This window comes from Cucurbita moschata, unplaced genomic scaffold (genome assembly GCF_002738365.1).
Source record: "Cucurbita moschata cultivar Rifu unplaced genomic scaffold, Cmos_1.0 Cmo_Scf00024, whole genome shotgun sequence".
In the NCBI taxonomy this organism is placed as follows: domain Eukaryota; kingdom Viridiplantae; phylum Streptophyta; class Magnoliopsida; order Cucurbitales; family Cucurbitaceae; genus Cucurbita; species Cucurbita moschata.
The window spans coordinates 1,984,607-2,011,968 of record NW_019268540.1 but is presented as its reverse complement, the minus strand read 5'-3'; the positions used below and the strand labels follow the sequence as shown (position 1 = coordinate 2,011,968).

General features: G+C 37.2%; 4 protein-coding genes across 9 annotated transcripts; 1 reads left to right on the top strand and 3 right to left on the bottom strand.

Annotated features, from left to right (window-relative positions):
- The first annotated feature begins 611 nt into the window (after positions 1-611).
- LOC111461125 (protein NETWORKED 1D-like) lies at positions 612-7,660 on the top strand. 4 transcript variants are annotated; one of them, XM_023104618.1, is made up of 5 exons: positions 612-948; positions 1,154-1,180; positions 1,266-1,424; positions 1,510-5,984; positions 6,251-7,660. In XM_023104618.1, exons 3-5 carry the CDS (start codon positions 1,322-1,324, stop codon positions 7,415-7,417), a joined length of 5,745 nt encoding a protein of 1,914 aa, XP_022960386.1. In that variant the 5' UTR covers positions 612-948; positions 1,154-1,180; positions 1,266-1,321; the 3' UTR covers positions 7,418-7,660. The 4 variants fall into 4 exon arrangements, with proteins under 4 accessions (XP_022960386.1, XP_022960385.1, XP_022960388.1 ...); XM_023104617.1 differs by having other exon boundaries at positions 1,121-1,180; XM_023104620.1 differs by having other exon boundaries at positions 612-1,180; positions 1,510-3,896; positions 3,960-5,984.
- On the bottom strand, positions 7,654-9,572 carry LOC111461126 (protein ANTAGONIST OF LIKE HETEROCHROMATIN PROTEIN 1). 3 transcript variants are annotated; one of them, XM_023104622.1, is made up of 3 exons: positions 9,529-9,572; positions 9,272-9,464; positions 7,654-8,914 (listed from the first exon to the last, which is right to left on the bottom strand). In XM_023104622.1, exons 2-3 carry the CDS (start codon positions 9,417-9,419, stop codon positions 7,851-7,853), a joined length of 1,212 nt encoding a protein of 403 aa, XP_022960390.1. In that variant the 5' UTR covers positions 9,420-9,464; positions 9,529-9,572; the 3' UTR covers positions 7,654-7,850. The 3 variants fall into 3 exon arrangements, with proteins under 3 accessions (XP_022960390.1, XP_022960389.1, XP_022960391.1); XM_023104621.1 differs by lacking the exon at positions 9,529-9,572 and having other exon boundaries at positions 9,272-9,520; XM_023104623.1 differs by lacking the exon at positions 9,529-9,572 and having other exon boundaries at positions 7,654-8,905; positions 9,272-9,520.
- Positions 9,573-10,809: 1,237 nt separating this feature from the next.
- On the bottom strand, positions 10,810-15,735 carry LOC111460874 (sulfate transporter 3.1-like). Its single transcript, XM_023104218.1, has 12 exons — positions 15,332-15,735; positions 15,043-15,250; positions 14,791-14,962; positions 14,571-14,636; positions 14,071-14,184; positions 13,437-13,553; positions 12,879-13,005; positions 12,514-12,800; positions 12,159-12,349; positions 11,975-12,060; positions 11,800-11,876; positions 10,810-11,341 (listed from the first exon to the last, which is right to left on the bottom strand). The coding sequence occupies exons 1-12, from the start codon at positions 15,681-15,683 to the stop codon at positions 11,153-11,155; spliced, it is 1,986 nt and encodes a 661-aa protein (XP_022959986.1). The 5' UTR covers positions 15,684-15,735; the 3' UTR covers positions 10,810-11,152.
- Positions 15,736-22,259: 6,524 nt separating this feature from the next.
- Positions 22,260-27,362, bottom strand: LOC111460876. Its single transcript, XM_023104219.1, has 5 exons — positions 27,004-27,362; positions 25,350-26,436; positions 24,547-24,770; positions 24,118-24,218; positions 22,260-22,528 (listed from the first exon to the last, which is right to left on the bottom strand). The coding sequence occupies exons 1-2, from the start codon at positions 27,274-27,276 to the stop codon at positions 25,369-25,371; spliced, it is 1,341 nt and encodes a 446-aa protein (XP_022959987.1). The 5' UTR covers positions 27,277-27,362; the 3' UTR covers positions 22,260-22,528; positions 24,118-24,218; positions 24,547-24,770; positions 25,350-25,368.

Here is a 27,362-nt window from a genome sequence, read left to right as displayed (position 1 = left end):
GTTAGTCGATAATGTCAGAATTTAGTGCAATTTATTTATAGTTTGAATTAATTATGGAATATATGATATTCGTAATCATTTAATATTTGAAAAATATATTAGTTAAATTTGATTTTGATTAATAGTATATTTTATTTTTTTTTCCTCCAGATTTAGTTAGTTATATTTTTTCTTCTTATTAGTAGGTATTAGTTGATATCTTGTATCCTATTCTGAATTCTTAAATTTGCCAATTCTATTTCTCTTCTAAATCTGTGTTCTTTAGTAATAATATTTTCAGATCTATTTACACTTTTTTTTAAGAATAATTAATAAAAAAAATAGAAAGTTATGAAACACGTGGACATGAGCCAACACATCATGATGTGGATCTTGAAACCCTAGAAAGAGGGAAGTCAAACTTGGAGAAGCACAAGGAAAGAACATATTTTGATGCCCTAACCAGAAGGGCAATTTAGTCAAATCAAATTTTCTCATTTTTTTTAAAAAATAAAAATTCCACATTTAGACTTTTCATCCCCAACCCACCAAAATATTCTAACATAAATAATTTAACCAAACAAATTTTTTTAAAAAAAAATAATTTTGTCATATTATTAAAAAAAAAAAAAAAAAGCGATGATCCGTTTACTTTTTGGTCGGGTTTTTGGTTTGGTTTGCGTTCCTGTAAGCCGTAATCGTCCTCTAAGGCAGGTTTTTTCTTAGCAAAACTAGAGCAACAAGGCAATAATAACAACACTGAACGGAAGAGAGTAGCGGAATTCGAGAGCAATACACAGAAGAAACAGAGCAAGAACACGAAGAACAAGAATCGATATTAAGATCTGTGAGTTTCTGCGATGGGGTGAGACAGATGCAAAAGCAGCTGAAGCTGATATCTAGTCACAGCTGCTGATCCAACACCCATATGCCAAGTTTTGTTTCTTTTCCTGTTTGATGTCCCATCTGGTAACTTCTAGCTTCTCTTCTTATTCGCCATAGGGTTTCTTTTTCTTCTTCTGGAATCGGATTTTACTTTCGAATTATGTACGTTTTTTGGTCGTCATGTTCTTGATCTGGGTGTTTCGTGGTCCGATGTTTGATTTTACCGATGACCCTGTTTGAAAATTGTTTCTGTCAGCCCACGAACTGCCATTTTCTTCCTCTTTTGTAGCTTCTGGACCTGAGTTTTGTTCATCAGGTACTTCTTTCACTGTTTCTTATATATGTTCATCTTGATTTTGAGATTCATTTCTCAGTTCTGTTATTGTTTTGGGTTCCTGAAGTTGATTATGTAGAAGAGGCCAAAGAATCGAACACTTGGACTTATTTGGCTGAAGTTATGACGACTAGTTCACGTACAAATTCTAGGCGTATGTATTCTTGGTGGTGGGATAGTCATATTAGCCCCAAAAATTCTAGATGGCTTCAAGAAAATCTTACAGGTAAGTTCTTGATCTCTTTCGGCCATTGATTTGTTCTCAATAGGCTATGGATTGAGTATTTACTTGGCTGTCCTGCTTGGAACAGATATGGATGTCAAAGTGAAACAGATGATCAAGCTTCTTGAAGAGGATGCAGATTCCTTTGCAAGGAGGGCTGAGATGTACTACAAGAAGCGCCCGGAGCTTATGAAGTTGGTTGAAGAATTCTACCGTGCATACCGTGCGTTGGCAGAAAGATACGATAATGCAACCGGGGTGCTTCGCCAGGCTCATCGGACGATGGCTGAAGTGTTTCCTAATCAGGTTCCGTTCGATGATTCGCCTGCTGGTTTGGGGAATGAGGGTGATCCACGGACACCTGAGATGCCACCAGCTATACGTGCTCTTTTTGACTCAGATGAGTTGCAAAAGGATGGCTTGGGGCTTTCACCCCAATCCAATGCTGGCAGAAGAAATGGAGCGTTTACGGAAGAATCGAACATCGTTACAGGTCGAAGGGGTTTGAAGCAGTTCAATGATATTTTTGGTTCTGGGGAAGGAAGGGCAAAGAAAGGGCTCAATTTTCAAGATTTCGAGGAGAATGAGCGAAATGGGGGGAACGATATCAAGGTTTCGGCTACTGAGGCCGAGATTTCAGCGTTAAAGGAGGCTCTGGCTAAACTAGAAGCTGAGAAGGAAGCTGGTCTACTTCAATATCAACAGAGTCTTGATAAGCTGTCTAATATTCAGTTAGAAGTCTCTCGTGCACAAGAGGACTCTACAAGACTTAATGATCGAGCCTCTAAAGCTGAAACTGAGGCTCAGAATTTGAGGGAAGCCCTCAGCAAACTAGAGAGTGAGCAGGAAGCTAGTCTGCTTAAATATCAGCAGTGCCTGGACAAAGTATCCCTTCTGGAGAGCGATATCGTTAACGTTCAAAGGGGTGCTGAAGAACTTACTGAGAGAGCAAGTAAAGCCGAGAATGAAGCTGAAGGTTTGAGGCAAGGCCTTGCTGAAGTAGGAGCTGAAAAGGAAGCTGCACTTGCTCGATATCGAGAGAGTTTAGAAAGGATAGTGAAACTAGAGGAGAAGCTTCTTCATGCAGAGGAGAGTTCCAGACGATACAACGAACAAGCCGAAAAAGCTGAAAGTGAACTGATAATCCTTAAGCAAGCAGTCGAAAAATTAACGGAAGAAATCGAAGCTGCTGCTGTTCAGTACCTGCAGTGCTTGGAGAAGATTTCTAGTCTTGAATATAGACTCTCTTGTGCTGAAGAAGAGGCTGAAAGGCTGCATGGTCAAATCAATGAAGGAGTTATAAAGTTAAGAAGTGCTGAAGAAAAGTGTCATTTATTGGAGACATCAAACTTAGCTCTGCAATCTGAGTTAGAGTCTTTGGTACTGAAAATGGGGTCTCAAAAAGAAGAACTCACCGAGAATCAAAAAGAACTGGGAAGACTATGGAATTGCATGCAGGACGAGCACTTGCGGTTCGTTGAAGCCGAGACTGCTTTCCAAACATTACAGGATATGCATTCTCGGACAGAAGAAGAATTGCGTTCGCTTGCTGCCGAGCATCAGAGCAAGACACAAATTTTAAAGAATCTGGAAATCCAAAATCAGAGTTTGGTTACAGAAGTCCAGGAGGCTAAGAATGAAAGCAGGAAACTTGATGAACTCAATATGTCTTCAGCTCTGTCAATAAAAAATCTACAAGATGAACTGTCGAGATTGAGGGAGAAGATAAGTAAACTCGAAGCAGAGGTCGAACATCGAACAAACGAAAGAAACGCCCTGCAGCAAGAAATCTACTGTCTGAAAGAAGAGATTAATGAATTGAATAAGAAAAATGTAGCCATATTGAAGCAGGTGGAATCTACTGGCTACAATGTAGACTGCTTTGGAACATCTGTGAAGGAACTGCAAGATGAACATTCAAGGATGAAGGGGATCTATGAGACAGAGAAAAGTGAGAAAACAGCTCTCTTGGAGAAGCTAATTATTCTAGAGAAACTGGTCGAGAAAAACGCCTTTTTAGAAAATTCCATTTCTGATATGAGCGTCGACTTGGAAGAAACGAAGGAGAGGGTAAAGATGTTAGAAGAATCCTATGAATCTTTATTGGGAGAGAAATCAACTCTTTCTTCTGAGAAAGTTGTTCTGACCTCTCTGCTACAAGTTACAACTAAAAATCTGGAAGAACTCTCAGAAAAAAGTACAGTTCTAGAGAATTCCCATTCAGATGCAATGGCTGAACTTGAAGCATTAAGGGTGAAATCAAAGGATCTTGAGGACTCCTGCCAATTGCTCGATCAACAGAAGTCTGAGCTCATTACAGAGAGAGAAAGCTTACTATATCAGTTGGATACCTCCCATAACACTCTTGAAGATCTGAATAAAAGATACTGTGAATCATTAGAGAAGCATTTGGTGCTTGCCAACGAAAGAGAATCTGCATTTTGTGAAATAGAAAAGCTAAAGGCTGATTTGGATGCTGAAAAACAAGTTCATTCTAGTTTTACTGAAATCAGCGAAAAACGGCTAGCTGATATGGAGTTGCAAATGCGTCGATTGCAAGAAGAATGCGATCACTGGAAGAAAGATTACGAGGGAGAAACGGAAAAGGCTATAAATTCCCAGTTTATGATCTTCGTCTTACAGAATTGCATGCAAGATATGAAGGATCATAATATCTCTTTAATTCTAGAGTCTCGAAAACTTTTCGAGGAATCAGAGAGGTCAAACGAAGCTATCTCTGAATTAGAGCGCGAAAATCTTAACGCTCAGGGGCAGATTAAATCCTTCATTGAGAAAAATAAAATCCTGAGGACAGGGCTTCAACAGGTATTGACAACTCTTGACATTCATGCATATCATGGGTTTGATAATGAGGGTGAGCAAGATCAAACGTTTCTGAAGAACATAATTAGCAAACTTGAGGAGAAACAAAGTTCCACAAAGGAAATTTATGATGAATACTATCAGTTAGTGATTGAGAAATCTATTACTGAAAAGTTACTTCTACAACTTAAAAATGAAGCTGCAAACATTTTGATGGAAAGGAATGCATTTGATCAGGAGCACAGAATCCAATCTGAGAAGATATTGATTCTCCAGAGTAGGATTCTGGAGTTGAGTGAAGAGTTGAAGTTGAATGTAATGGAGGGAAACCATAAAGAACAAGCATTCAAGACAGAAATGGAAAATGTATGCAGGAATCTGCATAATGTGCAGGAAGCTTACCAGATTTTACGAGTATCGAATTCCGAGGCTCTTGATGAGAAATCATCTTTGACAAAAGAAGTCGTCGACTTGGGAAAACAGAGGTGTCAACTGGAAGAAGAGAACAATGATATGTTCAATGAAACAATATTTCAAAGTCAACTTTTCCTCATTTGTAAGGATATTATCAATGAAATTCTTGAAGAAATGAGAAAGCTTGCTGAGTGTAGGGATGAACTTCAGGTTAGAAACAACGACCTCGACGAGAGAGTCAAGGAACTGGAGAGAAAGTTTGGATATGAAAAAACGATGAACTTAGAACTCACAATGTTCTTGGAGAAGTCGCGTAGCGAGGCTGAAAATTATTTGACCGAGAAGAACACACTTGATCAGGAGTATCAGAACCAATCGGAACGGTATTCGACACTGCAGGTTGAGATGGAGAAACTTCTAGAATTGAATGAGGAAATGAGGTTAAAAATAGTGGAGGGCAGCCATAAAGAAGAAGCGCTAACGACCGAAATGTCGAATGTATGTAAAAAGCTGCAGAATTTGGAAGGGGCTTATCAGATATTACAAACTGAGAATTGCAAGGCCACTGAGGAGGAGAAGTTCTTGACAAATGAAATCTTAGGCTTGAGGAAGGAGAAACATGAATTAGAGGACGCGAACATCGATATGTTCGGTGAAACAATATTTCGCAGTCAACTTTCTTTGATTTACAAGGATATTGTGTCTGAAAATCTTCAAGAACTGAGAAAGCTTGTTGAGTGCATGGATAAACTTCAGTCCACAAACAAAGACCTTGAAGAGAGTTTAAAAACAATGGAAGGGAAGTTGGAGGAAGAACAAACCAAGAACTCTGAGCTCATTAAGTCCTTGGCGACGTCGGAACGTGTGCTTGAGGAAATACGAACATTGCTAAGCTTGAAGGAAGATGAAAAGTTGGAGCTCCTCCGAGCGGTGGAAGAGTTGGAGGAGATGAATGAAGAACAAAAGAAGCACATGGAGTTGGAGCTTCAGATGAGAAACAATGAAGTAGAATCATGGGAGAGTCAGGCTGCAACTTTGTTTGGTGAGCTGCAGATTTCTGCTATTCATCAATCAATTTATGAAGACAAGATTCATGAGCTAACAGAAGCATGCGAGATTCTTCAAGATAGAAATTCTTCAAAAGATTTGGAGATCAAATTGCTGAAGAACAAAATTGTTAGTTCAGAAGGAGAAAATGGCAGAATGAAAACAGAGTTGGCTGCATATGCGCCGGCTATTCAAACCTTGAAGGATTCTATAAGTTCTCTTGAAAAGCATGCAATTCCTTCAACAAAACAGCAAAAAGTCTACAAACAAGAAGTGAAGGTGATATCAATATCCCTTTATCTGAATATCAATTCTTATTCTCTCTGATAGTTTTTGTTTTCTTACACTAAAATCTGCATGACATTGATACTGAGTCTTCTGAGCCAAGATTAGTTGACTTCTATCTCTACGAGTTTGGTCCAAAAGTTAAAATTCAGCCCCGATAGTTTTAAACGTTAGAATTAGACAGAGGTGCCAGTACTCGTGTATCAACAAGTTGTAGCATTTGAAGGGTCTCTGAGTTTTTTTAACCTTACTTTCTGCAGGAATCTGATTCCTTAACTTCCCAGCATCCTGAAAGCTTCCAGCAGCCAGATAGTGATCAAGTTCACCTTGATGGTTTGGTTGAGCTGCAAGGTTTGAATAGAAGGATTCAAGCAATTGAAGTAGCATTTGAAGAATATGAGGGCCAGACTACACTAGAAAAGTTTAATGCCAGTGCCAAGCTAGAGAAAGCACTGAAGGAGATTGAGGAGATAAAATCTGGCCAAGAAAGTGGCCATCTGACCAACGACAAATCAGCACTTCGAGGACAGGAGCGTTATAATCGGTCGCATTCTAAGTCTGAAATATCTGAAGCAGGAAATGAAGTTCTGACAAAAGACATCCTACTTGATCGGGTTTCTGACCGTTCATCATATGGAAACAGCCAGAGAGAAACTGCAACACCTGGTGATCGGATGCTTCAGCTGTGGGAATCAACTGATCAAGATGGCAGCTATGATTGGGCGGCTGGCAAGGCTCCTATGGTGGCAAGCTCATCTACGGAGTACCGTTGGGTTGGATCGACTAGGAGACAAAGTAGCAAGCACCCTTCAAGCGAACCATTGGTCGAGAAGGAGTTGGGTGTGGATAAACTAGAGATCTCCAAGAGGCTCTCTGATCTCCCCCATGAAGGAAACAAGAGAAGGATTCTAGAAAGACTTGATTCTGATGTTCAGAAATTGGCAAATCTTCAGATAACTGTACAAGATTTGAAGAAGAAGATGGATACTACAGAGAAGAGCAAGATAGAAAAAGGTCTTGAATATGATACAGTGAAGGAGCAAGTAGAAGAAGCTGAAGAAGCCATTACCAAATTGTATGAGATGAACCTTAAACTCACAAAGAATGTTCAAGATAGTTTTCTGGTTGCTGATGGATCATCCACACTGGAACCAGAGGAAAACGACAGTGTCCAAAGTAGGCAAATTTCAGAACAAGCACGGAAGGGATCAGAGAAGATCGGGCGATTGCAGTTGGAGTTAAAGAAGCTGCAGTTTCTAATAATGAAACTAGATGGTGAAAGGGAGGCAAGGGGCAAAAGTAAAGTACTCGAGCGGAGTCCAAGAGTTCTTCTAAGAGACTATCTATATGGCGGGACGAGAACGAAGCAGAAGCAAAAGAAGAAGACACCATTTTGTGCTTGTATGAAACCTCCAACAAAGGGTTGAATGAGAGATTGAGTTTATCTGGGAAATAGTTATATTCTAGCTTAATGAACAGGATATTAATTGGTTCATCATCATCTATCAATTTTTCTTTGTATAGAGAGGTTCTTATGTTACTTCTAGGTTTGAGATTATGCTGCACATGAAAGGCTGCATCTAATCAGAGAAAGCTGCTCTTTTTAGAGGCTCTTCATTGTTCATATTATATTGTTTCAACTCTTCAATAAATGAGTTCTTAGTTGGATCCATATGGTATACAGAGCTTTTCAATGAAGAACATTTACTTACAGAACAAACAATGGCATGGTAGCTAAAATAATCATCTTCATAATGGGAAACCTTTGAACATAATATGCATTAATTCATCAGTGTACATACAACATCAGGTCTTACCAGATCGCCGACAAGTTTCGGGGGTCCGAGCAATGTCGAAGTGTTAAGAAGAGTAGATTTTCTCTTTGTTTTGATGCCAATGGTTGGCTAAGTTCTCCCTTGAAGTGTTTCCCAATGGATCAATCTGCTTACAACAATGCTCCTGATATCCCAAATCATGATGACCAGATAAAGCAACATCTGGTTGTAACTCATCTCCATTGTCAATTATAATGTTTTGAAGTAAACAGCATACCAATATAATGCTCGGCAACTTCCGCTTGTCGGGTCTCCACATAACCTTGTTGAGGATTCTCCAGCTGCCCTTCAACTGAGAGAATGCCCTCACAGCGAGCGATTTCGCAGCTCCGTGCACAGTATTGAAGTTGAGCTTCAATGGCGATAGGTCATCGCTTTCATAAGGAGTAATTAACCAAGGAAGAAGAGGATAGCCAACTCCGCCAACTAAGTATTCTCTGATTTCTGATCCTCCAGACAACTTCCTCGCATTTCCGTTCAAACGCTCACCGACATTGCATAGTTTGAAAAACTTTGAGCACTTCAATAACCTACTAGTCGTCATGCCCCCGGGCCAACCAGTTACAATGTCAAGAAATCTCATCTGGTGATCGACGATTCCCTGCAAGAACATACTGTAATTTTTTTTGGTATCACACCAATCATCTGATGTTTGTACTGCTGGAAGGGTCATAATGATGTGTGTTGCATCTATGGCTCCACAACAATTAGGCAGCCCAAAGGAAGCTTCAAACTGTGATTTGATTTCCTCCAACCTGGAGGAACTCGGCCACCGAAGATGGTGCTTCGCACGTTGTTCCAAAGCTTCGACGAATCTCCAAGTAACCTGAGAGACGGTAGACTGACCAACTCCAAAGGCAGCTCCCACAGAAACTTGTGACTCACCAGATGCCAATCTTCTCATAGCAATGGCAACCTGCTTCTCCACACTAAGAAGCCTCCCCTCAATGTTGATAAGCCCAGATGGAGGCCTCGACACGAGATCTTCACGTACGAGGGAACAAATGTAGTCGAAAGTTCTCTTTGAAGTTCGAAAGAAGTACTTGAACACTTCTGCTTCATCGTTAGGTCCAGAAGAACCTGCACATACTTAGAAGGCTCCCTGAGATGTTAGAAAATGCCTCAATTATGAAAGTTGTACTGAAAATGAAATGAGAAACAGATCATAATATGCCAAAAATCCTTGCAACGAAATTCCCAACAATTCAGACTAACCCAGATAACATACCAATTACAGATAAAATTCTCTTACATTCTCAGAAATGATCTAAATGGCTCAAAAATCCCCAACAAAATATCTACAAAGGCTAAAAGGACGATTTCCAATTAATCCAGGCCAAAGAAACGTGAAGCATTTGAATTCAGCTCAGGCCAGAAAACCCAAGAACAAAATTGAAAAAATTTAAAGTAGAATATTGAGATTTGCGAAGGGGGCAAGAGGGGAACCTGAAGTTGAACAGTTCTTGTGCCAGAAAATCTCCCACCAATCGGGCTCTGCGGCTCTGGGTTCCATAGGAACGACGCTTAGGTTTTTACATTTCTTCAATTTCTTGGAATCCCTTTTGCGCTTCTTCGATTTCTTGGTGGGCGCCATTCTGGTTAGACAAGGAATCAATCGTTCGAGAGGAGAGGTCGGCTCTAATGTGAAAGAAGAAGAAGAATAGAAGGAGATCACGTTGATTGAGAAGACGAAGGCACGCAGTAGAGAATAAAGCTTCACATTGCACTTCCCTCCTCCCTTCACTTCCTCTATTTCTATTTCATTTTTTCATTTTTTTTTTAATAATTTAAAATTATTAAATATCAAATAGCACTTATTTTTAATATTCATAATAATCTTACAAATAAGATGAGATAGGATAAGAATAACTTGTGAACTGTCTCAATTTTTAAAATTCAACCCAACTCAAACAGGTAAAAAAATCTAATCCATCCCAACCTTTATAGTTTGGATTGGATAGTTCAAGTTGATCTCTGGTTCTTGAGTCATATGAACCCTCTCGAACGGGTTATAATTCAAAGAATACTCTCTCCATTCGTATGAGGCCTTTTGAGGAAATCCAAATCAAAGTCACGAGAGTTTATGCTCAAAGTGGACAACATCATACCATTGTGGAGAGTCGTGTTCATCTAACATGGTATTAGAGTCATGCCTCTAAACTTAGCCATGCCAATAGAATCCTCAAATATCGAACAAAAGTATTGTGAGCCTTGAAGGCATAGTAAAAAATGACTAAGACTCCAAAGGAAAAGAAGTCAAGCCTCGATTAAGGAGAGACGTACTTTGTTCAAGGGGAGGTGTTGGATGAAAGTTCGACATCGGCTAATTTAGGGAATGACCATGGGTATAATAATAAAAAAAAAATACTATCTCCATTGGGATGAGGCCTTTTGGGAAGCCAAAGCAAATCCACGAGAGCTTATCCTCAAAGTGGACAATATCTACCATTATGAAGAGTCGTGTTCGTCTAACATGAACATCCCCACAGATTCTTTCAAACTATGCATTTTGCTAAGCTTAACGAACACTAGAGTGTGTCGGTTACCACTATATGAATCTGCAGTTCTTATTTCAAGCACTAGTTTGTGAGAGTAACGCCAAATAAGGGCAAGAATCGTAATTTCTCCCATTATACTACACAAATTTAATCCCCACATCCTCAACTCTTTTGAGCCTTGTGGATGAATTTCCAACTCATGGGTCCTAAGTCTTTAATATCACATCTGGGTCGTAATCCATACTACAAAAATGGACGGTAATGGTGGATCCAACCATGAGCCAACAAGTCAAATTTTGATTTTGGGTCCGGGCTGTGCTGTGATGTCCCACGTTAGCTGGGGAGGAGAACAAACCACCATTTAGCAGACCGCTTTTAAAACCTTGAGAGGAAACCCAAAGAGGACAGTATCGACTAGCAGTGGATTTGGACCGTCATATGGGCATTATGAAGAGACCAAAGTGGCTGAGCATACTGAACTTGTTCTAACAAAACAATCCTTTTTGCAGTTTTGTTTTTCAAATGCGTTCCTTACAGACTGAAGGATGAGCATTATTTCCAGCTAAAACTTTACAGTTACTAATTCGATTAAGAAAACAGGGGATAACATTACAAGCATTTCCTCACTACCATATCATCTCTCCCTCCCCTTTTCACTACAAATCCCACATACATATATAGATATATATGATACTATCTTGACCAGTAAGTGTACTACTATCCAGAGGGGGGAAAAATTACCCCGGAGGTTAACTTCTTCAGCTTGAGACTTCACAGAGGTTGTTCCATGGTTTGCTTGCTTTCCTTGTAAGTTAAAAGATTCCATGTCTTACACACTGTTCCATGCTTCTGTTTTCTCATCAGTTTCAGGGTTTGGTTTGCAAGAGTGAAGCATATAGTTGCAGGCTGCTACAGCTTCAGCCACCGTAAGATAGATCCATTCGTGTCCCAGGCTCTCAATGAACTTCCCCTTGTCCAGCTTCTTCATCACCTCAGCTCCCGGGTTCGCCAAAACTATCTACATAGATGGGAAAACGAAAGGAACTTTGAGTCGAGACGAAGTTTGTCGTTCAAAATGTTTTGTGGACTTTATGTGTAATAGCTCAAGCCCACCGTTCGCAGATATTGTCCTCTTTGGATTTTCCCTTTCGAGCTTCCCCTCAAGGTTTTTAAAACGCAGTCTGTTAGGGAGAGGTTTCCACACCCTTATAAGAATGCTTTGTTCTCCTCCTCAACCGATGTGGAATCTCATATCATAAATTCAGTAACTATTTCAGAATTGAAAGAGGGAGAAGCCCATCGCTAGCCGATATTGTTCTCTTTGGGCTTCCCCTCAAGGATTAAAACCGCGTATGCTAGGGAGAGATTTCCACACTCTTATCTCACGTCATAACTTCAGTAACTACTTTAGAATTGAAAGAGAGAGAGCATGCAGCTGGAAAAAAAAATGGAAGTTTTGATAGTGAAATAATGTACCTTCAACCCCCTTCTGTCTAAAATCTTCTTGATCTCTTCAAACATGCTTATTCCACTCGTATCAATGTTTCCAACAGCTGAAAAGAAAAAAAGATTAATTTTGAGAGATCTGTATCACACGATAACAAACACATTTGTGCACTTCAACATTTGAAGATGAAGATCCAATAATTACCACTCATGTCTAATACGACATATTGTAAGGTACTATCTCCTGAAGCCTTTATCCTGTCTTCCTCTTCATCAACCCACCTTATAATCCTAAAACATAGTAGTTTAATGAATCACTCAGTACTTAAGAAGTTAACATTGCAATGTTTGTCAATGACATGCGCCAATGTGATAGATAGGTGGGATACCTTTCTCTCAAGTAGCTGGAATTAGCAAAGTAAATGGGAGCGTCGATCTCGAGTATGAGAATGCCGGGAACATTCCCAGCATTCGGGTATTGCTCGACATTCCTGTAAACAGTGGAATTAGGAAGGTTTCCGAGCACAAGCGTCCTCGGCCTTGCGACGAACAAAAGTAGTCTGAGCAGCGATATAGCCACCTGCAACAAGTGGTCCCCAATGTTGTCAATAGTCATAACAAATGTAGCTAAAAGTGAGTAGTAATGGGTTGTTGTAGGACACTAAAAATGACATAACATAGAAGGAAATTCAGCTAGGCATTTTCACAAACACCTTACGAGCACACCCAAAAACTAGAACATACCGCAATGACCAAGCCAATTTCAACACTGGCAAAGACGACACCAGCATAAGCACCAATACAGACAAGGAAATCGAACTTATCGACTTTCCACAAGTGAATAGCGGCGTCGTAATCGATGAGACCAAGCATGGCGGAAATGATAATGGAAGAAAGCACGACCAGAGGCGTGTAATGAAACAGAGGAGTCAAAAACAGCAGCGTCAACATCACAGCAATGGCCATTACCACGTTGGAAACCGCGGTTTTGCATCCTGCATTGAAATTCACGGCCGATCGGGAAAACGGGCCTGGAAATATAGGGATTTGTTAGAAATGGAAGCAGAAATGATTAAGAACAGAGGGAAGGGGTTTGTCTTTTGTTATACCAGTGGTGAGATAGCAAGAGAAGCAAGAGCCGACCATGTTCATGGTGCCAATGGCTACCATTTCCTTGTTGCCATCGATGTTGTAATGCTTGAACATCGCAAAGCTTCTTCCAACTGCTATTCCTTCCTGCTCATCATCACCAAACATCATTTCAATTACAATATCATATCACCCAGAGAGTTGTTTAATCGTAGTATCAGAATCATGCCCTAACTTTAGTTGTGCCAATAGATGGGTAAATCCTCAAATGTTGAACGAAGGACTCCAGAAAAAAAATGAGTTGAGCCTCCTCGAAGGCAGTAAAAAATGACTAAGACTCCAAAGAAGTCAGCCTCAATTAAGAAGAGACATACTTTATTGGAGGAGAGGTGTTGGATGATGAAAGTCTCACATGCTCAGGTAGGAAATGATCATGAGTTTATAAACAAAAGAATACTTTTTCCATTGGTACAAGAGCTTATGGGGGAGTCCAGAGCAAAGCCATAAGAGCTTATCCAAAGTGGACAATATCATACCAATTATTTAATTATTTTAAAATTAAATGATGAAATAGTTACCGCTAGAGCAATGACACCCGTGATGATGCCAGTTTTAATAGCGATGGAAAGATGAGGCGACACCATCACTAAATCGGTAATCGACACTGGATTTAGCCCTTTCTTCAATTCACCGATCTGTCAAATAATAATAATAATAATAAAATTATTTTATTTTTTTGAAAAATAAAAATAAAAATATTATTAGCTGAAAGAATATAAGACAGTATCTTTTGTACAGACAGTTTTTCTAAAATACGCACATTGAATCCTAAACTAAAATACACTTTAGATTCTTAATATTTATTTCTTTATAAATTAAAAAAAAAAAAGGTCCAATCAAACAAAAAAGAAAATGGGTCCAAACCAATGAAACAGATTCTATTATTAGTGGGACCCACTTCCCTTTCCTTTTTCAAGTGGACAAAAACAAAATAATAAACACAATTATTCATAATTATCCCTTCCAAAATTACCCGTAAATTATATTTATTTATGACATCATAATTTTAATTTTTTTTTTAAAATATAGGACTAAAGTATAAATTCTATTCATAATTTGTAGTAAGTCGAGTCTCAATTTTCTTATTTCTATCATGTCTGTCTCTGAGCGTACAACGATCCAAAACAATGTCGAAAATTTTATAAAGCTTACCACTTCAACGCCGTGTTTTTCCGCATGAGTGAGAAACACTAGAAGACTTCCCAAAATTACCGACGTCAAAGGTGCCATTGCTGATATCCAAAAGAACTTCGGCTTTTTCTTGCTCTGCAACCGTACCATAATAAAACAAAATCAATTTTTTTTATTTAAAAAAAATTATTAATAAATTTGCATAAAATAAAATAAAATAAGATAATGGAAGTTGGTTCTTTATTATTCTTATCTATCTAAAAAATATATAAATAAAAAAGCAAATTAGAAATTACAAAAATAATAATTGTAATAATGAAATGATTCCTAACTACTTCCACCAACCTTATATTCTTAAATTCTTTATTTTTAAAAGCAAAACGCATAAATATAAGATTAAAAATAAATTTTAATTAATTAAGGTGGCGGGTAAGATGTGACACGTCATCTAATTAATTAGTTAATTGGAATATTATTTAAAATAAAATATAAAATTGGTAAATTAATTAATTTCTACTTACAAAATATCTGGTGACGAGCAGGAAGAAGAGAAAACAACATCCCAATACTCCACTTTCCCATCTCCACTGCAATCCAATCAACATAATTATTATTAAATAATTAACTTCTAATTTTATTTTATAATTATTAGTAAAAATAATTCTAGACAAGCCACGTGGTGTAGGGCTCAAAAGTGAAACACCTTTCTAATTATAAGTTCATGTAGTAATGTGATCGAACCTGATCGACTTGACTAAAAACGGAGCGGAGAACCGAGACGAGATCAGTCGCGTGAGTGAAATGGGTTAGCCCAAGGATGCCTTTCAGCTGCTGTAAGCACACCACTGTGGCTGCACCCGCCATGAACCCAACTATGGTGGCATGTGACAGGAAATCCACGATGAACCCTAGTCTGTATTTGTATTGTCCATTTTGAATATTAGTTTTTAATATTATTTTTATGACTCATATCAATAGAGATGTATTATTTACCTCAATAGGCCTAAAGAGGCTTGAAAGACTCCGGCAAAGAACGTGGCGGTGAACGCGAGATGGAGGTAAAGAGTTGGGTTTTGAGCGGGGCTAACCTCGGCCCCTAACATCGCGCTAATGAGAAGCGACGCTACCGCCACGGTTCCGACGGCCAAGTCCTTAGAGCTTCCCATCATTGCATAAATCAGCGGCGGAATAAAACTGGAATCTGTATTAATAACACGTTAATTATGATTAGTGTGTAGTAATTCCAAAATTACCCTTGTGAAAATTGTGATTAGTTACTCACAAAGGCCGAGGATGGGGGGTAAATTAGCCAACTTGGCATAGCTAATCCCCTGAGGAATAGCGAGGCTAGCAATGGTGATACCGGAGATAAGATCCGATTTCAGTAGCGCTAAACGATAACGTGGTCCCCACTCCAACACCGGGAAAAAGTACTGTAAACCCAACAGCACTTTCCTCGCCGCCGGTTGGTTTTTGAACTGCCGTAGTGGGTCGTCCGGGAAGAATGTCTCCTTTAAAGAGTTCTTCAGCGACTTAACGAACGGCTGCGGCGGTGGAATCGCCGCCCTGTGTAAACACTCGCCGCCGCCGCCCTCCGTCGCCGCCGATGGATACACGTAGTCGGAGTTGCCCATTGGATTAAAATAAATGAAAATTAACTCTTGAGCGAGGAGTAGAGGGAACGAGTTAATGGGAAGGCTTTATATAAAGAAATGAAGTAGAAAAGTGGGACCCCTGATGTAGGGGTTCCATAATATTTAATATTAAATTTATGTATTTTTTTTAGTGGTCGGTGGGCCCCACTAGAATTGTTGGCAGGCACACGTTCCCTAATCGTCCTTCACTCTCCCTTTCCTCTTATTTTGTTTTAATTTTTTTTTCTATATTTATAATTATTTAAATAATTTTTATTTTCAAGTTAATTATAATAAATTAATAAACGATTAAATAATAAATAATTAAAATTAAAATAAATAATTAAAATATAAAAGTTGTGGAGGAAATGAATGTCGTTTGGGAAGTGGATCTTGAAGAGACCACAAATGAAAGGGTGACGTGGCAGTTAGTACATGAATCAGCAAGTTTCTTCTGCCACGTTTACGGGGGAGAAATGGACACGTCAGTTTCGATGGGTTTCAAAAATGATATAATTAATTATTAGAGAAATCATTTTTTTAAAGTGTTTAATTCCATTTTAACAAACTTTTCTAAGCCTAACACGAATTATTCTAAAATTAAATAAATAAATAAATAAATTTATGTTTTTATTAACATGTGATGATTAATTTCAGTCAACGCAGGTAGTTTGAAAGTAAGAATTTTGCCACGTGGATTTGATGATTGATTTCTTTAATGCTTTTTTAGAACATAATAACGGCTACCTAATTTGATTTTATTTTCTTTTTAAAGATGCAATACAATATCATTTTGGTTACACTAATCGAGATTCGACCTAAAAAAATTAGATTTTTCGTAATAATTTTGGATTCTAAAGTTATCATTAAGTATCTCATACCCCTACTAAAGAAGAATAAAAAGTCGTTATCAGTAGCTCGTGCTGTTTGATCTAGTTTAGTTTCGGCTGATGACTCATATGATTAGTGTTACGAATCATGACTCTCGACAATGGTACGATATTATCCACTTTGAGTATAAGCCTCCCCTTGAGGCCTATGGAGTTCTCGAACAACCTCCCCTTGATCAAGTCACTTTTGACTACACCTCAGAGGCACAGAATTCTATTGACATGATTAAGTTAAGGGCATAGCTCTGATACCATGTTAGGAATCCTGACTCTCCACAATGGTATGATGCTGTCCACTTTGAGCATAAGCCTCCCCTTGAGGCCTATGGAGCCCTCGAACAACCTTCCCTTGATCAAGATTGAGTCACTTTTGACTACACCTTAGAGGCACAGGATTCTATTGACATGACTAAGTTAAGGGCATAGCTCTGATACCATGTTAGGAATCTTGACTCTCCACAATGGTATGATGCTGTCCACTTTGAGCATAAGCCTCCCCTTGAGGCCTATGGAGCCTGACTCTCCACAATGGTATGATGCTGTCCACTTTGAGCATAAGCCTCCCCTTGAGGCCTATGGAGCCCTCGAACAACCTTCCCTTGATCAAGATTGAGTCACTTTTGACTACACCTTAGAGGGCCTATGGAGCCCTCGAACAACCTTCCCTTGATCAAGATTGAGTCACTTTTGACTACACCTTAGAGGCACAGGATTCTATTGGAACAACCTTCCCTTGATCAAGATTGAGTCACTTTTGACTACACCTTAGAGGCACAGGATTCTATTGACATGACTAAGTTAAGGGCATAGCTCTGATACCATGTTAGGAATCCTGACTCTCCACAATGGTATGATGCTGTCCACTTTGAGCATAAGCCTCCCCTTGAGGCCTATGGAGCCCTCGAACAACCTTCCCTTGATCAAGATTGAGTCACTTTTGACTACACCTTAGAGGCACAGGATTCTATTGACATGACTAAGTTAAGGGCATAGCTCTGATACCATGTTAGGAATCCTGACTCTCCACAATTGTATGATATTGTCCACTTTGAGCATAAACTCTACTCCGTACGTATAAACCCACGATCATTCCCTGAATTAGTCAATGACAGACTCCCTCCCAACAATCCTCAATGAGTAGAGATATTCCCATAGAGTCGACTATTACGAAGACCATGAGAGAGAAAGTAGAGAGAGAATTTTTCTTCATTAGCTACACGGGATATGGAATGAGGATTACAATCCCGTTCCAGCCTAAACGTCCTTCGCCCACATCATTACGTCTGTTGTTTTTGTCTAAAATGTTCATCTAACTGAGGGAGGTGGAAATATTATGTCAATATGTTGGTGTGACCAATTGTCTTTGACTTGGTCTTCATTTTTTATGCATAATCCAAATGAGTAAGCAGTTTGAAAAATAAGCGACAACTTACATGCATTTTATAATTATATATTCATTTTCTAACCTAATCTCAATTAATCAATTAATAATTAAAAAATGAATTACTTCTTTTAATTTATTTTATATTCAAATTACTATACTACGACGAGTATAAGCTCTTATGACTTTGCTTTGGACTTCCCCAAAAGGCTTCATACGAGCAGAGAGAGTATTCTTTGTTTATAAACCTATGATCATTCTCTAAATTAGCCGATGTGGGACTTTTATCCAACAATAATAATATAAAAAAAAGTAACGATTGAATTCTTCAAAAAGAAAAAATATATATTTTTATTCATTTTTTTTATTATAGTAGTCTTTTCACGACGATAGAAAGGTTACAAATTTTAAAATAATGGTAGAATATGTCACGTCATTATCTAGAAGCTTTTCATAATTATTAATACTATAAAGTTTCTAATTTTATCACAAGAGATATTCTTGGATCCTACTTTAGTAAGAATAAAATTTTAAACTTATATATATATATATATATATGTATATATATATATATTTTGACGAGTTCATCAAAATTATATGTATGAACTCAATAATTAAGTAACGGTCAAAAAAGTTGGGTGATCTTTCTTGACTTCCCTTTCATTATTTTGTAGATAACATTTTCGCCCAATCATATAGTATATGATATGATTTGTCATCTAGAACGGAAGTTCTTGAAAATATAAAACTATATGATATCATTAACCAATTTAGCTTCGCATCAAATATATAATTATGTAAAAAAAATTAAAAAAATTTTATATTCTTAAATAAATATTTTATTATATACGAAATTGAAAATATTCAAACATGATTTCAGACAATTTGAAGAAGTCAAAGAATTTACTGCTAGCCGATATTGTTGTTAGCTTTATTCTATACTATATGACTGTTAAAACGCGTCTATTAGAGAGAGATTGCAATACCTTATAACGGACGTGGGATCTGACAAAATATAATAAAATAAATAAATTTAAATTTGTTTAGAAGCCAACATGAGTTGACATTTTTACGGAAAATAAGAAAAAAATGGTCAAAAAAGTCATGAAGAGAGTGGTTAGTGGGGCGTTCAATATTGGGCAAAGCCAAAGCAAAGGAGAACAAAGCCACTCGTGCGCGGTGACTTATTGGTACACGCGTTCCCTCACTGCCTGTGACCGTCAAACAATGTCGGATCCATTAATCAAGCGGCACGTGTCGTCGTTTGAACGGTGAGTGATTAGTGCAGATACGGATCAATGGATAATGGGAGAGGAATCTTGGGTGATTTAGGCGGTGACGTTGCCGACGTTTCAGATTATCTGATCCTGATGGCCGCCACCGTGTACCTTCCAAATATCTTTCTTTTTATATATACAAAAATAATAAATTACTTTTTTTATTACTTTTTTTAATTTTTTTTAATGATTTGGATTAGTGATAAACAATCTGTTAAACGAATATTACACAATAATTAATAGGATTATTATTTTTTATTTAATCTATTTAGATTCCCAAATTGCAATTAAAAAATTATATAAAATTAAAAAGTTAATAATGTATTGTCTTAATTATATATTAAAAAAGTAATAAAAATATCTTACTATGTGCTGATATGACCCCGTTCGATTAGGTTTTGCTCACTGTCCCAAAAAATGTCTTAATTTTCGATGGTTTCATATTCTTTATTTCAACTCGCTCACACCCATATATATAGATTGTGAAAGCACGCAAATCAATAATACCTTTAGATTTATTTATTTATTTTTTCTGTTGGAAAAATTCTAAACGCGTTACTGTAGTGTTGGCTACAAAAAGTAAGTAAAGATATGATTAGAATGTTTGAGATTCAACAATGATGATTCTGTTTGAAATTTCGAGTGAGTGTCGTATTTATAGAATTATGCTTTGTAGTTGACTACAAGAAAAAAGAAGTTTTGACAGTTCAGTTCGGTTTGCTATGAAAGTATCTGTAAGAGTCTGAGCCCATCGCTATCACATAAATTATCCTCTTTAGGCTTTCCCTTAAGGTTTTAAAACGTGTCTCCTAGAGAGAGAAGCTTCCACACCCTGATAAGGAATGTTTCGTTTCCCTCTTTGATCTCACAATCCACCCTCTTGGGGCCTAGCGTCCTCGTTGGCATACCGCATGGTGTTTGGTTCTGTTACCATTTGTAATAGCCCAAGCTCACCACTAGTAGATATTGTGTTTTTTCAAGGTTTTAAAACATGTCTGTTAGGGAGAGGTTTCCACCTTCTCAGAAATGTTTTGTTCTTCTCGAACTTGTCAAGAGATAAGACAATTTACAAAATTATAGTCAAAGTGACTTCAACTTGACCACATGAAAACAAATTAAATATACTCGAAGAGAATCTCGTAGTATCGATAACTACAAAAGAATGCCACGATTTGATAAGATTGCTATCTTAGGAGGAATATTTTACTACATACTAGCATATCATCATGTTCTCTATTCGAGCATTGACTAAAAACGAGCATGCTTAGAGCTACTCACTTCTACGTTGTGTAGCAAACAAGTTGGTTTGAAAATGAGGAGCGATTACATAATTGAACCTCATAATTAGGCCGAATTTCAAAACTTCATTATAAACGGCTAGAAGATAACCATATAAGAACAAATTTGCAAGATCCAAACTCTCGTGGCATGTTATAACAAGACCCGAATGATTAAAATAATTCACGGGTCACGATCGGAACAACATTATATCAATTCATTCATTTAAAAAAAAAAAAACAGTACATGAATAGTACAACCTAATTCTCTGCTAAGTCAACTGTTCATGTGGGAAATAAATTAAAAAAAATAAAAAGAGAGAGAAATTCTGGTGTTCTGTACTTGTAAGAATGTCACGGGCAATAAAGATTATTTATAAATATAACCCTAAAAAAGACAGAGAAAGACAAAGGGCTATTTTGGAGTTTTGTACCATAATGACCATAATACCCTTCTTGTTAAAATGTGAAAGGCATCTTATTGAGGAGATAATGGTCATTTGTGTTGCGCAAAAAGCAGTGGAAAAAAACAAAACGACAGCGTGCATGGGTTGAATTTTGCGTCCTTTATTCCCGCGTTTAAATAGCTAATTTCAAGATTATTTATTTATTTTTTAATTTCAATTTAGTCCTTCAATTTTTGATTAATTTTGATTTGGGTACGCAGTTTTGGTATATTACAGGCTATTTATTGTGTATTGTTCGGATATAAACAAGTTAATTAAGGGTCGTCTCAAATTTTCATGAGATATTAAAATGACTAAATTACCCTTATACTGCTTGTTTTAGTGTTCGACGACTGCACCACAATCACATCAAGCAACCACTTTGATGTGGCTAGTGTGAGTCAGTTGATCGAAACAAATTTGGACAATTTATTTAAAATATAAGAAAAACGTGGATTATCCTTATTTACCTAACCAAAAGACTAGTTTGAATATATAGGTTAAATAAGCAATAAATAATTAATAACAATAGATTTAATAAAAAAAGAAAGGAATAAAACACAAAATATAAGAAAGTTTAGAAAGATGCTTTTGATTAGAGATTAAGATGCTTCATTATCTTTCAAAGATTAGGAAATTTATATGAATAATTAAAAAAAATCAGATCTAATTAGTTCAATTTTCAACAATTAATGACAAATTTAATGTTTTAATTATGGTGGGTGGGACTGTTTTGATACATTTTTCAAAGAAAAGGGTATCTTTTATATATATATAAATTTTATTATTTTTAAATATTTGGTTGGAAGATTTAAAAAATTTTGTATTTGAAAAAGCTGAAGCAAGTGAGTTGGATTTTGGTTAATTCCAATTTATGATCTTTGGATTTTCGTCCCATTTGTTTACTTAAAACATACTTCAAATATTCCTTCAAAATTTTAACTTAATTCAACTTGTTTTCCAATGCTTTAACCTTAAGAAATGGACATGGGGTTTTGTTTTCGTGTTCTAAAGTCATATCTACTAACCAGGTTATGCTTTCGATTGACTATTTTATGCAGTTTATTATGTGTCTTGATTAGGTGAATTTTGTTCTTTAGACATGAAACGAAGAAGTATTCGATCTTTTAGATTTACGAATAGGTCGTTTCTAGATATGTTAGAAACCCGCAAGTCTAAAACAAGCATTCATTCCATTTAGATGATGATACATAAGATGACGACAACAAGCTACTCAGGAGGAGGGAAAAAAAAGGAAATGAGACAATTGCTCGTTCTAATTAGCAAAATTGTGTCACATAATCATCTTATTAACTACCGTATCACCGATTCATTAGGTCATCTCACGGTGAAATGAGGTAAAGATATCCATGGTAAAATCTCAAAAACCAAGTAGACATGAACTGAAATGGTTATTCAACTACAACTATTACATGTGGATCATCTATAAACCTTAATAGTGTAGAGCAAAACAATCTCCCACTAAAATCATGACCACTTTTTCAAAGCAAAGAGGAACAAAGAAACGCTATCCCTAGAACTGATAGCTGACGCTAATACCCACACTTCGACATCTGCACATAAACAATCATCCCATTATTGATACCCAAAATAGCAAAGCCTGAAATAATGTTGTATAATTTTGATATCATTTCTCCAGATTTGAAACAGACATGACACGCTTTTTTTTCTTGAAATCTGGATCAAACATGGGAATATTTAGAATCTCCTGCATTATTGAGGTTGACTTTTGGGTTGACCCAAACAAAGTGGGGGACAACATGAATGAGGTTTCCATTGAGGGAATGTTTGTGAGAGGATTCAACAATTTAGGGTTTTGGGTGTTTCTGGGTGAGGGTTGGTTCTATTCAGCCATTGTTGCTGATTTGGTTGGGTTGATGGCATTGCAACCATACACTCAAAGGGTGGTGGGAAGTTACAGTTATATATATATATATATATATATATATATAAGGCAGTAGAGAGGCATAAGAGAAAATGGGATGACGATATCATCAAGAATGACATTGCATCGGGGGAGAGATGAGGAAGCCTACACGTCTCTATCCCTACCTCCTATTTCAATGTCCATTCACACAAAATTTTCTATTTATTTTTCGGATTCCCCACAAGGAGTAGGTTCCCCACACTTGCTTTATGGAAGGACTAGGAGGGTCAAGATAGGGGGACGGGAAATATAATCTCATTCCTTAACCCATTTGGCCAATAGAGAGAAATCTTTTCCTACTCCTTTTCCTATTCCCCATTTAAATGGAAATTTCCTACCTCATTCGAGACAGGTTAAATTGACATCTATATTTAAGTTACATTCCGTTTGAAGTATCTCATAATGTTGTCAAGGATCCTCCTCTCCAAGAAAAGATCATCAAAGTAGAGAAAAGATCATCAAAGAATCTACTCTCAATAATCACGCATTTGTGTGTTTTCTCTACCATATCGAGCATCTTAATCTTCCTCTTTCAAGCACACTACTTTGTTTGATTAAGCTCAACTATGGATGACATATTATTGGATAACTAACGTCAATCACTCATTCTATCCAATGTAAAACTACGTTGAACATCCAAAAATGGTGAGACAAAAAGTAAATCCATAGACAAAGAACCCTATTTAGTTTAGTCACTCCATAGGAACTTATACATGTTGAATAATAATAATCACCAAGGATGGAAATTATAAGACAAGAAGTTCATTTGAGATAATAGTGACAAGTAGTGCAAAGTGACCCAATAATTAAAAGAAATAGTCTTATGCAAATTGATGTAGAGGAAGAGAATATTGTGCAAATTGCTTATGAAAAGGAAGTGTTTTGAAGTGACAGAAAAAGTGAGAAACCACACCACCACTGTATACTTAGCCATCTTCTTAGTGCTCATTCACATGTTCTTGCATTCTAAACCTACCATTTTCCCATAATGGAAGGAGCCATCAAAATGATTTTCACTGATCTCATGGCTTTGATGATCCAAATCCATGACTGTGAGCGTGATCAACAAAGCATGCTTTAACTATATCCATATACCAAATTATATTGATGAATTTAGACTCTTTTTAACTTTTTGAATTCATTCCACTAGCTAGTATTCCATGGATATCAATTGTATATGGGTCAAAGTTCAGAGACATAAGCCGAATAACTTACGGATTTGGTTCATCATCATGTTCGGGCCCATAGAGCCTCGTGTCTCTCACACCTCCAAGAGTAATTCCATATGCCTGTTTGTTAAAATTCTTAGGCGAATCCTGAGCACACACACAAAAAAAAAAAACTTGAAAATTAGCGAAAATTGAAAATTCCAACTATTGTCCAAGTTTAGGATTCAAAATTAAAAGTTAAAGTTAAGACAAGTTTAAAAATAAAATTTAGGCTGAATTAATTTTTAAAAAGAACCTTGAACTTTGCAATTTGTCTAAACTTACAAAAGATTGAATAATACCTTGAATTTAAAAAAGAAAAAAAAAGTCTCAAAAGTACCCGAAGTTTCAAAATATATATATATATAGTTAATTTTGGATGAAACCTCAAAAATACCTTGAATTTTCTAAAGGTTTATAAAATACCCTCACTTACTCTTGTGATGATTACATCTGGACCTGCTGTGGCTATCTACTTGGATGTCACATCAACTTCTTTCTCTCTCAGTTGACTATTTTTGGGGTAGCAGAGTCATAAATAGGATTGCTTTCTTTTCCTCCACCATCATTTTGGTTCAGGAGAGCATCATCCTATGCATTAGTCAATCACCACCCTTTTACCAGGATGATCAAAAAGTTTTTCCGTGGCAGTTTCTGTCCCTGTGTGATCCAGAGAAATATATCTCACCATGTTTAAATGTGTGATTTGGAGCTAAAGTTACACACACACACATATATATGTAAATGGTCAGAATTTCACAGCAAAGGGCAGGAGAATTTGGGACCATAAATCCATGTCTCCTTTTTTTATGATTGATATATCGAAAGACCATTTCATTTTTAATCCTATGCATGGCTTTCTGATGTTTCTTGTCTGAGCACAGTTATTCCAATCAACACTTTCATCAATTTGATCACTTTTTTATTTTCTCAACAGTTTTAATGCTAAGATTTTGAACGCGGTCAAACTAAAGAGAAAAAAGGTGTGATGGAGTACATATCTTAAAGACTACGGAAAATGTGAGAGGTCCAACAAAAAGATGAATATGTTTGAACTTTTTAGATGCAAAGTTGAAAAATCTATGTATGTTATACTAGATTCATGACTCTAAACAGTTAAATGTAGAACTTGGAAACAAGAGTATGCAATAAGGAAATTGTTCAATCAACCAAGGTTCATGGTGAACATGTTTAGTTAGTGATTTAGACAAAAAAGTATCTTTAGCGGAGAAAACTTACAAATAACTGAGTAACTGGGTCATCTGTTGGATTGCAAACCATTTCCCCCGTAATATTGCTTGGTGGTTTCACGTGAGAACTCAGCAAATGTCATCCCTTCCTTCAATCTTGATGCTAATGGTGGAACTATCTTCTGGATTTCTCGAGTTATTACAGTTGCCTCCTGTTCAACAAGATCTCTTTTGTCCTCGGACAACGTTGAGCTTTCAATGGAATAATCAGACATCGAAAACGTTTTGTTCCAAGCTGGCTGCAAGAATACAACAAACATTTCTCTGCACAAATCCTCGTGCTTGGAAGGTCTGCACACAGAGTGAAGAGTGGAGCGAAGCTTCCCTCGTGATATAATATCAGACGATTCGCCCACCTGGATGATAAAGCTTTCTGGTGGGGCATTAACCATGAAAATGTCGTTCTTACAAGGATCAAAAATCTGCAAATACAAGTGTCCACTGGGGGAACAACACTCGCTATAGCAACAAAGATCTTGTGCTTCGTTGCCGTGGGTATTTGATGGTGAAAGAAACATGGGAGTTGTTAGGACTGTGAAGATACCATAGTCATAATGCCATTGCTGCCATAGATTTGTAATTGATTGACATAGTCCATTACTGTCTGATGGCTCTTGCCTACTGTGTATGCTTTGTTCTTTATTTCTTCTAGAATTAGCTTGGTTTCTTGCAGTTCCTTTGCAGTTTGTTGATTTTCTTAAAAGCTGGGCATCCAGAGCTGAATGGTAGTGTATGAGACGGCCTTTTGCAGTGCATGACTCTAACAAGCTCTGTTCTAACTCTTGGCCTCCGATTTGCGCATCACATATCCGTGCAATGTGAAGCCCCAGTTCCAACATGCAACTTCCAAGCTCTTTAAATGAATCACCAAGATGTTTAAATTCATTGTCTTGAACTTCCTTCTCAATAGAATCACAAAAGTGATCAATTTCTGAACCAGGTGACTGTTTGTCCCCTCTTTGGCTTTGATTATTCTGCATGAATTCTTTGCTCTCCGTATATTTGAGTTGCATTGCAAAAGACGAAACACTTCTTTCTGGATTCCTCAAGGGAACATCACTCCCTAAGTTATGATCCTGAGAAGTTGAATGAAAACAAATGGAGGTATTAGGAAGATTGTCTCATTTGAATATGAATTCGATTCCTTCCAAGGATGTTGTGGTAAAATGTTCTTAGCGAACAAGAAATTTAGCTAAGATCTCACGAGAGCCAAACAAAAAGGAGACTCTCCAACGATTTGACCACAAGCTTCAGAGACAATTTTAATTTTGAGAAACCTAACCAGCCAAAAGTACCCCAAAACTCAGATTCGCTAAATCGTTGAAGTTAAACATCAAACAAAGAAATGTCAAAAGATCAACTAGAATTCAACAAAATTTAATCTCCAATTGTCATGACGTATGCAGAAAGTTTAAATCAATGCAACAATGACATTATATTGAGACATTTCCCAATGATCCCCTGTTCAACGTTCAACATGATTTCAACAAAATGACAATGATGAGATTTTAGGGGAAAAAAGAGCGCCATCAACATCAAATTCCTCAGTCATTTTCCGTAAACATTCACTAAATGCTTACAAAAAAGGAAGCGAGCAAGAGAGAGAGAGAGCAGAGGAATGAGGAAAAATGAAGAAGTGAAACCTTAAGAATCCGTTTCCGATCATCAGGATTGAGCAATGCGAGCTTGCGAGCGAGAGGCAGTAGTGTTCGACGAAGAACAGAAGAGTTGGGGACGCCGGTGATTGCGAGAAGGCCAGGTCCACTGGGGCCTAGGGCTTCAAAAATCGATTTGGTTATCGATTCAATCCGTTCGTTACCTTGTAATGAAGATGAAGAATGGCAATGTGTAGACAAGAGGAAGAGATCCGAATACCTGAGCTCGTAAATTTCGAGTTTATTGGGATTTTCCTCCATTTTTCTCTGTTCTTGCACTTCTCAATCCAGAATCTAGGGTTTGGTCCCGTTGGGAAGAACAATATGAATAAAAACCGTTTAAACAA

Coding starts and splice junctions, on each gene's coding strand:
- LOC111461125 (XM_023104618.1), top strand. CDS start 1,322: ATGACGACTAGTTCACGTACAAATTCTAGGCGTATGTATTCTTGGTGG. Junction 1,425..1,509: donor GCTTCAAGAAAATCTTACAG/GTAAGTTCTTGA, acceptor TGCTTGGAACAG/ATATGGATGTCAAAGTGAAA. Junction 5,985..6,250: donor TCTACAAACAAGAAGTGAAG/GTGATATCAATA, acceptor TACTTTCTGCAG/GAATCTGATTCCTTAACTTC.
- LOC111460876 (XM_023104219.1), bottom strand. CDS start 27,276: ATGGAGGAAAATCCCAATAAACTCGAAATTTACGAGCTCAGGTATTCG. Junction 26,437..27,003: donor ATCGGAAACGGATTCTTAAG/GTTTCACTTCTT, acceptor TCAACTTCTCAG/GATCATAACTTAGGGAGTGA.
- LOC111460874 (XM_023104218.1), bottom strand. CDS start 15,683: ATGGGCAACTCCGACTACGTGTATCCATCGGCGGCGACGGAGGGCGGC. Junction 14,637..14,790: donor TTTTTAGTCAAGTCGATCAG/GTTCGATCACAT, acceptor ATTGGATTGCAG/TGGAGATGGGAAAGTGGAGT. Junction 12,061..12,158: donor TCCAGCTACTTGAGAGAAAG/GTATCCCACCTA, acceptor ACTATGTTTTAG/GATTATAAGGTGGGTTGATG.
- LOC111461126 (XM_023104622.1), bottom strand. CDS start 9,419: ATGGCGCCCACCAAGAAATCGAAGAAGCGCAAAAGGGATTCCAAGAAA. Junction 8,915..9,271: donor CAAGAACTGTTCAACTTCAG/GTTCCCCTCTTG, acceptor GAGCCTTCTAAG/TATGTGCAGGTTCTTCTGGA.